The following is a 14,593-nucleotide window of genomic DNA, read 5'->3' on the forward strand; positions in this document are numbered from 1 at the left end:
CTCAATGAAAATGAAATGAAACTATAAAACAATCCTGGTTGACTAGTAAAGAATGCATTAAGGCATTAAGACCGCCAATTGTACAACTTATGTCGTGCAATAATGTTTGAATAAATAAATAAAACAAATAAATACAAGGTACGAATATTAATTCCGGTGACTTTGAATTACTAGCCGATCACGAACTGAGATATCGAAACCAACTACCACTAAATCATTCGTAAGATTTTGTATACGTTTCAAAAGAAAACATTTGAATGGTTCTATGTCTTAAGTAGCAGCAAATAGAAATACGAAGGAAAAAACCGGCCAAGAGCGTGTCGGGCCACGCTCAGTGTAGGGTTCCGTAGTTTTCCATATTTTTCTCAAAAACTACTGAACCTATCAAGTTCAAAATAATTTTCCTAGAAAGTCCTTATAAAGTTCTACTTTTGTGATTTTTTTCATATTTTTTGAATATTTGGTTCAAAAGTTAGAGGGGGGGGGACGCACTTTTTTTTCCTTTAGGAGCGATTATTTCCGAAAATATTAATATTATCAAAAAACGATCTTAGTAAACCCTTATTCATTTCTAAATACCTATCCAACAATATATCACACGTTGGGGTTGGAATAAAAAAAAATATCTGCCCCCACTTTACATGTTGGGGGGGTACCCTAATAAAACATTTTTTTCCATTTTTTATTTTTGCACTTTGTTGGCGTGATTGATATACATATTGGTACCAAATTTCAGCTTTCTAGTGCTAACGGTTACTGAGATTATCCGCGGACGGACGGACGGACGGACGGACGGACGGACGGACGGACGGACGGACGGACGGACAGACAGACATGGCGAAACTATAAGGGTTCCTAGTTGACTACGGAACCCTAAAAAGGAAAACATTTCAATTAATACTAAATTATAATACAATTTGGTATTAATATTTTCAAGGTATTTACTAGGCTGCAGTATATTATTGGACTATAGTTTTATGGTTCTACCTACATACATGAAGTAAAAGTAAGAACCGTAAAACAATAAAATATAACACTTCCGAATCTCGAAAACAGATCAAATAAACCCATAAAAGATTTATCGCACCCAAGATACCTCCTCGCGGTACACCTTAAAAGCGGTATGTAAAAAACTACAGAAATCGAGGATCATGTTACAGAAATCCATTAGGCCAGCAATAAAAATAGAACACGTCCCTAAATTCAGTCATACGAAATAAAATGTCGATAAAGGAACGCGTCACTGATTTAGGTGATAAGCTTCTAATGCATGATTAAGTTTTTTTAGGTACTAAATGGCGTCTTCTTATCAATTTTTTTGGTTTTTGGGCGCCAGATTTTTGCCAAATAGATAAATTTGGGATCTGACACAAGAAACACTAGGTCAGGATGCAAACTAAAATATAAAACCTAACCAGAAATGCATTGGCTATACGGAATTTCAAGTCATCTATTTATTTCTTAGTAAGTAAGGTATCGATCTGTCGCATACATGATACAGTCACCGGCATAAATAACTGATGATTTTTGTACCTTGTCGCTTTAACTTCGTGTATGAAATGTCATGCGAAATTGTCAAACGATTAAAAGCGACAAGGTACAGAAAGCATCACTTATTTACGACTGTACATGAAATTAACAACGCCTTCTTGACATAATAATAAAAGCATAACTCTTGTTTGAAACTCGGGATAAGAAAAACAATCAATTCTTATCAGTTCAGATATACTATATGTAGTCATATGCATTCCAGAAATGGTCTGTTAATTAAAATCCGTAATTGAAAACGCACAATCAATAAACACAGTTAGTTTAAGCTCACCAATTTCATCATGCGCTCTGTTACTTTGGTCGTATTTTGTGTTTTTTGTTCCATTTCGTTAGTCTCTAGTAAATATCCTATAAAATACAAGATATTGGTGAGATATATTTATATTACTGAAATATCTGATAATGTCCGTAATACTTGAATCATGTTTGATTATTACTACTACCAACCTACAAAACATGCAACACTTTAATGTTCATCTAAGTACTCGTTAAATTTGTAAAATGTTTCTTCTTCGTATATATCTTTAAGAGTTTGTGTTTATGTTATTAGTATATATCATCTCATCTGAGTTTTGCCAGAAGAAATGGCAATGAGGAGGCACACTGACATTTTATCTAGTGTCTAGGCAAGTCACTGTTACTCATATGTGTGAGAGACAGAAAAATATCTTCTTCTCGCTCTCACGTATGAAATTAGTTATCAGTGCAATAGACTAATAAAGTGGCGCCATCTTTCATAATCTTTGAGTGTGCCTCCTCATTAAAATATTATTTATTTACAGAGAACAGGAGAGGACGGTGATGAAGCTATTGATGATGATGCCAGCGGTGATGTAGATATCGGCGTTGATGATGATGCTGATATTGTCACGTTAAGTGGAGATAATGACCGAGATGATGGGGTAGACGACGATGACGATGGAATTAATGATAGTGGTGAAGCCAAAAAGTTAAGTAAAGGCAATGACGTCGCAGACGCAGATGATGAAATCGACTTAGGTGGCGATAAAGGTGTCGCTGATGATGATGAAAATGACGGCGTCGATGACGGTGAAGGTGGTGTTGCTGACGGTGATGTAAGTGGTGTTGCTGATGGTGAGAAAAGCGACGGGTCAGATGGTTTACACGGACATAATAATAAAGTTAGCGGCTTACTTCCTGAAGACGAACCTACTGCGATCCATGATAGTGTCGAGGACGAGGTTAACCAGGGAGTTGAAGACGATGAGCTTTTAACTAAAAAAAAACACAAACACGGCCCTAAGTTGGACCTTAGCAGTGAAGACATGGCATTACAGAAACAGTACGAAAAGGAGCTAGAAGCTGGTGATTGGGGAGAGTTTATGGGCAATAGCCATTATGACGACGCGAAGTATTATAAAGACTTGAGCCGCCGGTTTGTTCCTATCTACCCTTATTGGAAGGTAATACATAATCTTTTGTAATGTTTTTTATTAACGAAAGCAATTGGTGCAGATTAAAACGGTTTTCTAGTAGTAATAGTATTTCTGATGATGATGAAAATGGACATGCACATTTTGTTTCAGAGGAAGGTCAAACATAGCAAACATAAACATAGGAAGCCTAGGAAACCGAGTCCCGAGCAAATCATACAATATCTTATGGTAAGATAAATACAAATGTAAGAAATATAATCATCATCATCATCATTTCCGCTATTAATCGCCCACTGCTGAGCATAGGCCTCCCTTCGTGTACGCCACTTATCCCGGTCCTGTGCTAATCTCAACCAGAAATGCCCCTAGACCAGGAAAAATAGCTTGACCTGGACATAATTCGATAACCGTAATTTTCTTTTTCTGTCGTATAAAGTATCATTAGTGATAGTTAAAATACAAATTATTAATCAAATTAGGGTTCTGATTCAATTTTAAAAAAAATAAAAACGAACTTTGAATATTTTTTGATTTTATAACTAAAGTATTAAATGTAATCCGGAAAAAGTGCTTGTATTATGTTGTGACACCTGCATTTCATATAAAAACATCTAATTTTTATAAATAATTCATACAGAACTATCATTTATAAAGAAGGTTTAGTAAGTTACACATTTTCAGGCGTATTTCACTAGAAAATATTGTTAACCGTAATCCTGCAATTTATTATGAATATAATATTACGTGTGTTGATAAATTATTAAAACTTATACCAATACTTTTGGCGCTTGTTCAAAATCTTAAATATTGATAATTTTAGGAAAGGAAAAATACCTAACTAAATTGAAAGATGGTAAATTTTGCCGTTAATATATTCTTAGTACTATACGAAATCAATTAAACAACAAATATGTAAGATTCATTACTTAATTGATATTTTTCTTACTTGCGCTTTAATATGAACGTTATTACCTGCAGAATAAGGTCGTGCACAGAGTAGGTATAGCTAGTATAGTAGTAGCGGGAACGGGCGGCGAGTCGTCAACACGTGTTTCATATCAAGGGCGCCGCGTTTTCAAAACGCTTCGATAACAAATATTTCACCGTCCAGTATAAGAGAGCTCCCTTATTACAAGTGACAAAAGTCATACAAATCAATTAGTCCGATAGGTCACGTTAAACTGGTCAAGTCGTTAGCTCAATAATAGTACCTATCGAGCTTGACGAGATGCTTGGATCACAACAACGTAATATGTATGAAAGCTTGCGGCGCTTAAGACTGTATTCTTTCGAGTCGTGTGTAACGTATTTTGGCGAGGCAAATTTGAAGCACAGTGCGTGTCTGTCTCACTCACTCTTACGGTAAACCTAATGAACTGTTTCACTTTCAGAGGATTTTTGAAGTAATTTGGGTAATATGACATTGTCGCGGTGAGGTCTTTCCGGTACAAATTTATCGGTGGATCTTTTCGGATTTGTGGATGATGAGCCGATGCGATGTCGCTTCATTTTGAAGTGTCGACTCTCGCGAGGGAGTTCTTAGAGGACCGCGAGGAGCGCGTGTGACTGTTGAGTTTTTGAATGATTTGAAGTTTGTGAATGATTTTATTTTGTGTGTATTTGTGTGGGCATGAGGTGTTTGTGTTGCGAGAGTCAAATCAATAATATGAGTGGTACAAATTTTATTAGGGGGCCTCATGTGTGAGAAACTCAACACTCGAATGCTGCGTAACAATGCGAGCCGAAATCGCCTAATCGGAAGTGTCCGACTTGGTATCGACTAATCTATACACGTTGTAACATGAGAAACCAGAAATCAAAACCTGGTTTCTGGTATCTAGTACCCGGTAACCGGTAACCGGTAACCAGTAACCGGTATCCGGTATCCTGTATCCTGTATCCGGTATCCGGTAACCGGTATCCGGTATCCGGTAACCGGTATCCGGTAACCGGTATCCGGTAACCGGTATCCGGTATCCGGTATCCGGTAACCGGTAACCGGTATCCGGTAACCGGTAACCGGTATCCGGTAACCGGTATCCGGTAACCGGTATCCGGTAACCGGTAACCGGTGACGGGTCTCCGGTATTCGGTGACCGGTAACCGGTAACCAGTAACCAATGACCGTTAACCGGTATCCGGTAAACGGTGACCGGTAACCGGTAGACGGTAACCGGTAGACGGTAACCGGTATCCGGTAAACGGTAGACAGTAACCGGTAACCAGCATCCGATATACGGTATCCGATATCCGGTTTCCCGTGTTCGGTTTCCCGTTTCTGGTTTGGTTTTGGTTTTAGTTTTAGTTCTGTTAGTTTAAACAAAAACAAAACTGAAAACGAAAACGGAAACCGAAACGGGAATGGAAACGAAAACCGAAATCGAAACCGAAACCGACACCGAAACCTACACCAAAACCGACACCGAAACCAAGACCAAAACCGAAACCGAAAAAAATATTTAAGTTCCTAGAAGTAAAGAGTGACAGAGATAGCACTATAATCATTTAAGTTCCTGGTAGTAAAGAGTGACAGAGATAGCACTCATGTTAGTCAAACTCGTGGTATGTGCACTTCCCGTACACAGTAAAGAGTGACAGAGATAGCACTATAATCATTTAAGTTCCTGGTAGTAAAGAGTGACAGAGATAGCACTGTAATAATAAAATTTATGTTCCTGGTAGTAAAGAGTGACAGAGATAGCACTATCATAATTAAAGTTCCTGGTAGTAAAGAGTGATAGAGATAGCACTCATGTTAGTCAAACTCGTGGTATGTGCACTTCCCGCACACAGTAAAGAGTGACAGAGATAGCACTATAATAATTTAAGGTCCTGGTAGTAAAGAGTGACAGAGATAGCACTATAACAATTTAAGTTCCTGATAGTAAAGAGTGACAGAGAATAGAGATAGTACTATAATAATTTAAGTTCCTGGTAGTAAAGAGTGACAAAGATAGCATTTTTGTTATTTAAATTTCTGTTAGTAAAGAGTGACAGAGATAGCACTATTGTTATTTAAATTTCTGTTAGTAAAGACGTAAAGAGTGACAGAGATATCACTCACGTTGGTCAAAGACGTGGTTTATGGACTACTATTTGGACCCCCCAATGTCACGCTTTTTTAATCCTTTAACATGGATTGTCACATTTAGTATGACGTAATATATGAATGACGCCTAAAGATTGAGAGGGACAGCAATATTGTTCTTCAAATTCGTGGTAGTGAGAACAGGGTGCGTAGCCGAATGGCACAAACGCTCACGAAACGAAACGCTAGTAGATATCTATCTCTATCGCTCTTGCGTATTGGCGCGACAGAGCCAGACTGCGTTTCGTTTTCGTTTCGCGTCGGAGAAATGGCATTCGGCTACGGGGCCTGAACAGAGACAGCACTATGTATCGCGCGGCCGCCGACTACGCAAGTCGCCGCGTAATTATAATAACCGTTCGGCTCCTTTTTAGATCGTGTACAGTCAACAACACAGCTGGCAAGACAAAGTGCCAAAAATATGTATAGAGTATTTTATTTCCTGTACAAGTGTTGGTACTTGGTACATTAAGGTATGTGTATACATATATTTGGCACTTTATCTGTATTCACAGCTGAGTTGCTGACTGTACCAATAACGATCAACTATGAACTTTTGTGGTTTGTTTTAAATAGTTCTATGCAGATATAGATTAGAATACCTATTCTATCGGTACTTTTTGTATAGGTTATTATAATAACTGGACAAAATAATTATAATTAGTGCCGGCGCACTCCGCGATCACGATTCTTTCGCCGAGCTACAAGGCCTTGATATATAGGATGTATTATTTTATCAGCAACAAAAATATGTGATGATATTGAATTAAGGCAAAACAAGACATATAAACGCTCTCCATTATTTCCTCCCTGGTTTATGAAGCTAGAACAATGATTTTTAACACATACGAAATTCGTACACTGTAATAAAGTGATGATACTATAAATATACTCGACATTCAAAGTCGATAATCTAGTGACGTGAGAAGTTATTGATATAACAGAATTTTGCACAAAATAGGCTCACCCTTTGATGTTGAAAATGCCGCCACTCTATAAAACAAACAGACCGCACACGAGCAGCCGACATTAAATTCTATTGCACGGCGCGAAGGTCGAAAGCCGCGCCCGCACCTGGGCGTAGGTAGCGAGATCGGGTGCACGTGCGCTTACCTTTGAAATCGCCGACACACAGGTGTCGCCGTTCGCCCTCTCTTTTCATTTATGTTTCTGTTTCAATCGGTTAGCCGTTTGCCGGCCGGCAATAAAGGTTGTTTTTTTAACCGACTTCAAAAAAAGTAGGAGGTTCTCAATTCGACTGAATGTTTTTTAGGGTTCCGTAGTCAACTAGGAATCCTTATAGTTTCCCCCTGTCTGTCTGTCTGTCCGTCCGTCCGCGGATAATCTCAGTAACCGTAAGCACTAGAAAGCTGAAATTTGGTACCAATGTATCAATCACGCCAACAAAGTGCAAAAATAAAAAATGGAAAAAAATGTTTTATTAGGGTACCCCCCCTACATGTAAAGTGGGGGCTGATTTTTTTTTTCATTCCAACCCCAACGTATGATATATTGTTGGATAGGTATTTAAAAAAAACCGGCCAAGAGCGTGACGGGCCACGCTCAGTGTAGGGTTCCGTAGTTGTCCGTATTTTTCTCAAAAATTACGGAACCTATCAAGTTCAAAACAATTTTCCTAGAAAGTCTTTATAAAGTTCTACTTTTGTGATTTTTTTCATATTTTTTAAACATATGGTTCAAAAGTTAGAGGGGGGGGGGGAACGCACTTTTTTTTCTTTAGGAGCGATTATTTCCGAAAATATTAATATTATCAAAAAATGATCTTTGTAAACCCTTATTCATTTTTAAATACCTATCCAACAATATATCACACGTTGGGGTTGGAATGAAAAAAATATCAGCCCCCACTTTACATGTAGGGGGGGTACCCTAATAAAACATTTTTTTCCATTTTTTATTTTTGCACTTTGTCGGCGTGATTGATATACATATTGGTACCAAATTTCAGCTTTCTAGTGCTAACGGTTACTGAGATTATCCGCGGACGGACGGACGGACGGACGGACGGACGGACGGACAGACAGACATGGCGAAACTATAAGGGTTCCTAGTTGACTACGGAACCCTAAAAATGAATAAGGGTTTACTTTTACTAAGATCGTTTTTAGGGTTCCGTAGTCAACTAGGAACCCTTATAGTTTCGCCATGTCTGTCTGTCCGTCCGTCCGTCCGTCCGTCCGTCCGTCCGTCCGCGGATAATCTCAGTAACCGTTAGCACTAGAAAGCTGAAATTTAGTACCAATATGTATATCAATCACGCCCACAAAGTGCAAAAATAAAAAATGGAAAAAAATGTTTTATTAGGGTACCCCCTACATGTAAAGTGGGGGCTGATATTTTTTTTCATTCTAACCCCAACATGTGATATATTGTTGGATAGGTATTTAAAAATGAATAAGGGTTTACTAAGATCGTTTTTTGATAATATTAATATTTTCGGAAATAATCGCTCCTAAAGAAAAAAAAAAAGTGCGTCCCCCCCTCTAACTTTTGAACCATATGTTTAAAAAATATGAAAAAAATCACAAAAGTAGAACTTTATAAAGACTTTCTAGGAAAATTGTTTTGAACTTGATAGGTTCAGTAGTTTTTGAGAAAAATACTGAAAACTACGGAACCCTACACTGAGCGTGGCCCGACACGCTCTTGGCCGGTTTTTGATCATATTAATATTTTCGGAAATAATCGCTCCTAAAGGAAAAAAAGTGCGTCCCCCCCCTCTATATTTTGAACCTTATGTTTAAAAAAATATGAAAAAAGATCAAAAAAGTAGAACTTTATAAAGACTTTCTAGGAAAATTGTTTTGAGAAAAATACGATAAACTACGGAACCCTACACTGAGCGTGGACCGACACGCTCTTGGCCGGTTTTTTTGTTACTCGATATCTCCGAGAATCGTGGACCGATTTTCAAATTATTTTTTTAATCGAACGGGTATAACCCCGAGATGGTCCTATTGGCACCAAGTCCCAGGCGGCGCGGCGCGCGCCACGCCGCCGCCACGCCGCCTGGGGCGCGTCTTACGTCCTTCCTATACAAAATGTACTGAGGAGACGATTTTTGAATTACACTCAGGTGGCGTGGCGCGGACGTCCGTCCGCGCCCCGAGACACGCGACGCTCTGGTGTGGCCGGTACCTTACGTCCCTAACCTATTAACCGATCCGCCGCGGTGACGCGGCCGGTGCGCGGCGCGCTCTCCCAGGCCCGCGCCCCGCGCGCTCCCCCGCCCCGCGACAGCCGCTCTACGACAACTTTGCACCCTTTTAAATTACTGACATTTACAGTTTCTTAAGCGCGACCTTCACAGTATTAATTTTGATAAAATCATGATTATAGTACACAAAAACCTGGTCTTAAGCAAAAAAATCTCAGTTACAATTTATACCTACTGAGAAATTCATGTTTATTTAAGCGTTAAAAATATATGTTTAAGATCGGTGTTAAATGTCTATATATACTTAATACAATGCAAATTGATATATATATCATGGTCACCATTTTTACCTACCTAGATATTCACATTAAATGAAAACGGTAAAAAAAAGTACACAATCAGATTTATTTTCTGTGTAATATCGCTAATAACTGATCGCATCTGAGTGCACCACAAAGTTAATCTAACAAAGTTTTCGGTTAACTATTTTGCTGTTAGCGAAAAGTGGGATAATGTACTTTATCTCATGATTTTTATAAGATATGAATACGATCGTCTTTTTTTTTATCTATGTACATAATTACTATTTGATGCTTAATAATAATACCCAATAAAATATCAAAAAGGACGAGTTATTGAATTATGTCCAGGGTACCTTACTTTTACTCCACTACCCGTAGTTTTTCGAATGTCGTCCACCCAACCTACATACTAACTATAGGCTACATTTCTTCTAGTTAAATCAGCTTATTTTCAAGAATTCGAACGATATGCTAATATGAGTATAGAATTAATATGAAACTTAGTGACGTCACATCCGACTAAATAGAAATTGGGCTTTAAAATAACTACTGTCCATGTTTTACAATATACATATATACATACAATCACGCCTGTATCCCATAAAGGGGTAGGCAGAGCACATGAAACTACTAAAGTCTCATTGCCACTCTTGACAATTAAAGAGTTGAAAAAAAAACGAAAATTGTGACATTGCAGTGACAGGTTGCCAGCCATAATTGTAAAACATGAAGAGTAATATTACTTCAATTTTATTTATTTCAGTCCTCCAAAAGAATTCTAAGAAACAGCGATGCCAATGAAGACAGAGATATAGTACCAATAGAGGTAAGTAATCATAAAAACAAATCCTATCCCTCACTTTTCAGGCCAGTCTTCCCTTCTATAATTATTTTCATGGACTAAAATATAAATGACTAGTAAAAAGTGAAGATCATACTAATTCGAATGACTGAACTTACAGAGACAATACATATAGACATACCTATGATTGTAACCTCCTGGACGGAGATGGCAAATGAAGAAGAGGATTTTGTAAATTTTGTAAGGCACAGCGGGGAAAATCCCGACTGGGAGACCATTTTAACTGATCCATTTCTTTCATTATTACACATTGAGTTCCACATGTACTGAACACGCGTGCCACACATGGAAAATATGAATCAGTTGCATTTGCCCTCCAGTCGGAATTGCCCTGATGTACCTTAGACAAAATGTTACTCGCTCGTCAGTTTTTAACCCCCGACGCAAAAACAAAGGGGTGTTATAAGTTTGACGTGTCTGTCCGTCTGTCTGTCTGTCTGTCTGTCTGTCTGTGTGTGTGTCTGTCTGTGGCATCGTAGCTCCCGAACGGATGAACCGATTTAGATTTAGTTTTTTTTTGTCTGAAAGCTGAGTTAGTCGGGAGTGTTCTTAGCCATGTTTCATGAAAATCGGTCCACTATGTCGCGGTCGGCGGTTTTTTCAAAATTTTAATTAACGAATATTATTATATTTTAGGCGCCTCGGGATGTAGTTGTGGCTGTAATGAAAAACGCTACACAGAAGTATGCGTCCAACCCCAGCGAGTCTACGGAGGAAGTCATCAGATCGCGTATGTTGAGGAGCGGTGTAAGTACTCTTATTAACTCTAAGACCAAATTAAATTAGTTAATTAATTAAATTAATTTAATTTGGTCTTAGAGTGAATATGGTGGCGCCATCTCTCTTCGCTAACTCGTAATCACATGGTTTGATTCAGTTAGGAGGTCGAACTAGTTCGGTTCCTTAGCCTTCGGTAATTGTGTCATATACTTGAAAATTTCGACCCTTGCCGCCGTGACCGATTGGCCGAGTGGTTTGAGGCATCCGTGGCTATAACGGAGTACGCTGGTTCGAATCCAGAATCGGACACTTGGAGGCCTTGGTCATTTTTTCTTTGTATATGACATTTATTTCAGTTTATACTCTTATTAAGATGGCTATCATGTGAAAAATAGTGAAATCGCAACCGAGCGCTTAATAGTACTGTGTGTGGTATCAAATTAAAGGGCTTTGGGAGTAGTTTATAAATATATAACATATTATAGGACTTTTTCTACTTGGTCTAACAAAATATGAGAAAATGTGGTAATAATAGTGACGGTGAAGGCTCTTTTTCAAAAAATTGCCAAAATTTATGTGTGCACAATCTTGAAACATCCAGCGCGCCAGATGACGTCCGGACGTCCGTGCGCTCAAGGCCACGTCCACGGCTTACGTCCGATAGTTTGCACAATTCAGTGTATATAAATAAATAAATAAATAAATATTATAGGACATTCTTACACAGATTGACTGAGGCCCACGGTAAGCTCAAGAAGGCTTGTGTTGTGGGTACTCAGACAACGATATATATAATATATAAATACTTATATACATAGAAAACATCCATGACTCAGGAACAAATATCTGTGCTCATCACACAAATAAATGCCCTTACCGGGATTCGAACCCGGGACCGCGGCGCAGCAGGCAGGTTCACTACCGACTGCGCCAGACCGGTCGTCATATTCATTACCTAGATCGCAGCAATGGACGGCGTCCGCCGGACGCGTCCCGTAATTTGTACCTAGCTTTGTTCCACTATTAAGTTGAGTTCCATATAGTATCCACTACACACGCGTGCCATTATAATAAAACCGGTGGACACTCTATTTAATAATTTGCAAACATTTTCAAAAATTGGAACTTTTCATACTTAAAAAGTCAGAAAAAAAGATTCATTACATGAAATACTTCCAGTTTGAGGCATTCAGCTCCATATACCATTTTTTGGTTGCGATTTTTGTATGAAATGGCTTATGAAAGAATTTTTAACCCCCGATGCAAAAACGAAAGGGTGTTATAAGTTTGACGTGTCTGTCTGTCTGTCTGTCTGTCTGTTTGTCTGCCTGTCTGTGTGTGTGTCTGTCTGTGGCATCGTAGCTCCCGAACGGATGAACCGATTTTGTTTTAGTTTTTTTGTCTGAAAGCTGAGTTAGTCGGGAGTGTTCTTAGCCATGTTTCATGAAAATCAGTCCTCTATGTCGCGGTCGGGGGTTTTTTCAAAATTTTAATTTTGTGGTTATAATATTAAATATTTGAAAATTGGATCAGTTGCAATTGCCCCCAGTCGAAATTGTCCCGCTGTACCATATTTATTTATATTATTAATTATTACCAGGACTATTGGGACAGCGTATATACAGAAGATGGAAACTATGTGAAAAAACCTGTTCTAAGAACAAGTAATAAGAAACATAAAAAACAAAAACTGGTATGTTACCATGTTTTACTAATGCTAGAATAGTACATTGCGATACAAGTGCGTAAAAAAGGAAGTTTGAAACGAGTGGCGATAAATTTGTCGACGCAAACACGACGGGGTGTGATAAGTTTGACGTGCCTGTCTGTCTGTGTGTCTATCTGTAGCATCGTAGCTCCCGAACGGATGAACCGATTTAGATTTAGTTTTTTTTTGTTTGAAAGCTTAGTTAGTATGTTCTTAGCCATGTTTTATGAAAATCGGTTCACTATGTCGGGGTTTTTTTTTTTCAAAATTTTAATTTTTGTGGTTAGGTTATTGTGACGAGTGGCGGAAAACAGGGGAGGCCTTTACCCAGCAGCGGAACACACTATAGGCTATTAAAAAAAAAAAAAGTTTATTGTATATTTCATTACATAATCAGACGACGAGTCAGACGACGCAACGGAGCCACGCTGTTACGTCGTCGCCCAAATCTAATGTTTAATTTTTTGTAATATTTATCGTTTATGTCTTGTTTTTAACCCCCGACGCAAAAACGAAGGGGTGTTATAAGTTTGACGTGTCTGTCTGTCTGTCTGTCCGTCTGTCTGTCTGTCTGTCTGTTTGTCTGTGTGTGTGTCTGTCTGTGGCATCGTAGCTCCCAAACGGATGAACCTATTTAGATTTAGTTTTTTTTGTCTGAAAGCTGAGTTAGTCGGGAGTGTTCTTAGCCATGTTTCATGAAAATCGGTCCACTATGCCGCGGTCGGAGGTTTTTCAAAATTTTAATTTTGTGGTTAGGTTATATATTTTTTGGTTTCGCAGTGCCTTAGTGTAAACTGTAATGCTGTGTTACTTTTTTGATTAAATAAATAAATAAATAAATAAATAAATAAATATTTTCTTATTTTGCAGGACATGGAGCCATTCACATCAGAGCTTGTCCCTGGCACCAAATTGTATGATCTGCTTTCTAGAATAGTAAAGAAATCACCTAAACTTTTGTACTTTATCAACAAGTAATACAAATAAATAAGAACCGTACAATATTTTGTTTCTTCTTCTTCTTCCTCGTTCCCTCAATGCTGAGGATCGCGACCACAAGTAGCGTGTCTCCATTGAACGCGGTCTTAAGCCATGTGGACTGCTCGGTATAGGCTGCCGCCAGTCGACTTCTTCACAAAGTCAGACCATCTCTTACGAGCCCCACCCCAAGCGCCTTTACCATTCATTCTCCTCAAGATGATACACTTCTCCTTCTATTTTGTTTAGTTTCTCAACAAATAATATAACATTATATTAAAATCAAAAATTGCCTATCTATATACAGGCCACAGTTGCCACAGTTTCGTTTTCTTTTAACCCCTTATTTGCCAAGAGTGGCCCTGAAGCTTTAGTAGTTTCATGTGCTCTGCCTACCCCTTTATGGGATACAGGCGTGATTGTATGTTGTTATATACAGGGTGAAATAAAAAGGACTAAGAATGATCATGATGTAAATACTATCGATAGGAATAAATGACATCTTAAAAGGCTGTAAAGAATAAAACAGCGGGTATAAGGCCATATTAAAGCACTTAAAATGGAAACTTAATTTGATATTGAGATTTTTTTAATACCACGTCGGTGGCAAACAGGTATACGGCCCGCCTGATGGAAAGCGGTCACCGTAACCTATGGACGCCTGCAACTCAAGGGGTGTCACTGTCACATGCGCGTTGCCGACCCATTAGAAACTTGTAGACTCCTTTTTTGAAGAATCCCATACTGTAGTTCATCGGGAATACCTCGACGCTCATTCCACAGCCGGAGCGTTCGTGGGAGGAAATTCC

General features: G+C 38.6%; 1 protein-coding gene across 1 annotated transcript; it reads left to right on the plus strand.

Moving 5' to 3' along the window:
- The first annotated feature begins 1,782 nt into the window (after positions 1–1,782).
- LOC125229899 lies at positions 1,783–13,810 on the plus strand. The gene is made up of 7 exons (XM_048134837.1): positions 1,783–1,919; positions 2,334–2,975; positions 3,099–3,176; positions 10,280–10,342; positions 11,015–11,125; positions 12,699–12,791; positions 13,677–13,810. Exons 1-7 carry the CDS (start codon positions 1,833–1,835, stop codon positions 13,782–13,784), a joined length of 1,182 nt encoding a protein of 393 aa, XP_047990794.1. The 5' UTR covers positions 1,783–1,832; the 3' UTR covers positions 13,785–13,810.
- The last annotated feature ends 783 nt before the right edge of the window (positions 13,811–14,593 follow it).

Source organism: Leguminivora glycinivorella, chromosome 9, assembly GCF_023078275.1.
Source record: "Leguminivora glycinivorella isolate SPB_JAAS2020 chromosome 9, LegGlyc_1.1, whole genome shotgun sequence".
Lineage (NCBI taxonomy): Eukaryota > Metazoa > Arthropoda > Insecta > Lepidoptera > Tortricidae > Leguminivora > Leguminivora glycinivorella.

Bases quoted from the DNA above. Each gene is read 5' to 3' on its own strand.
- LOC125229899 (XM_048134837.1), top strand. From the start codon at position 1,833: ATGCGCTCTGTTACTTTGGTCGTATTTTGTGTTTTTTGTTCCATTTCG. The intron at 3,177-10,279 runs GTAAGATAAATA...TATTTATTTCAG, and splicing joins AAATCATACAATATCTTATG to TCCTCCAAAAGAATTCTAAG. The intron at 10,343-11,014 runs GTAAGTAATCAT...ATTATATTTTAG, and splicing joins GAGATATAGTACCAATAGAG to GCGCCTCGGGATGTAGTTGT.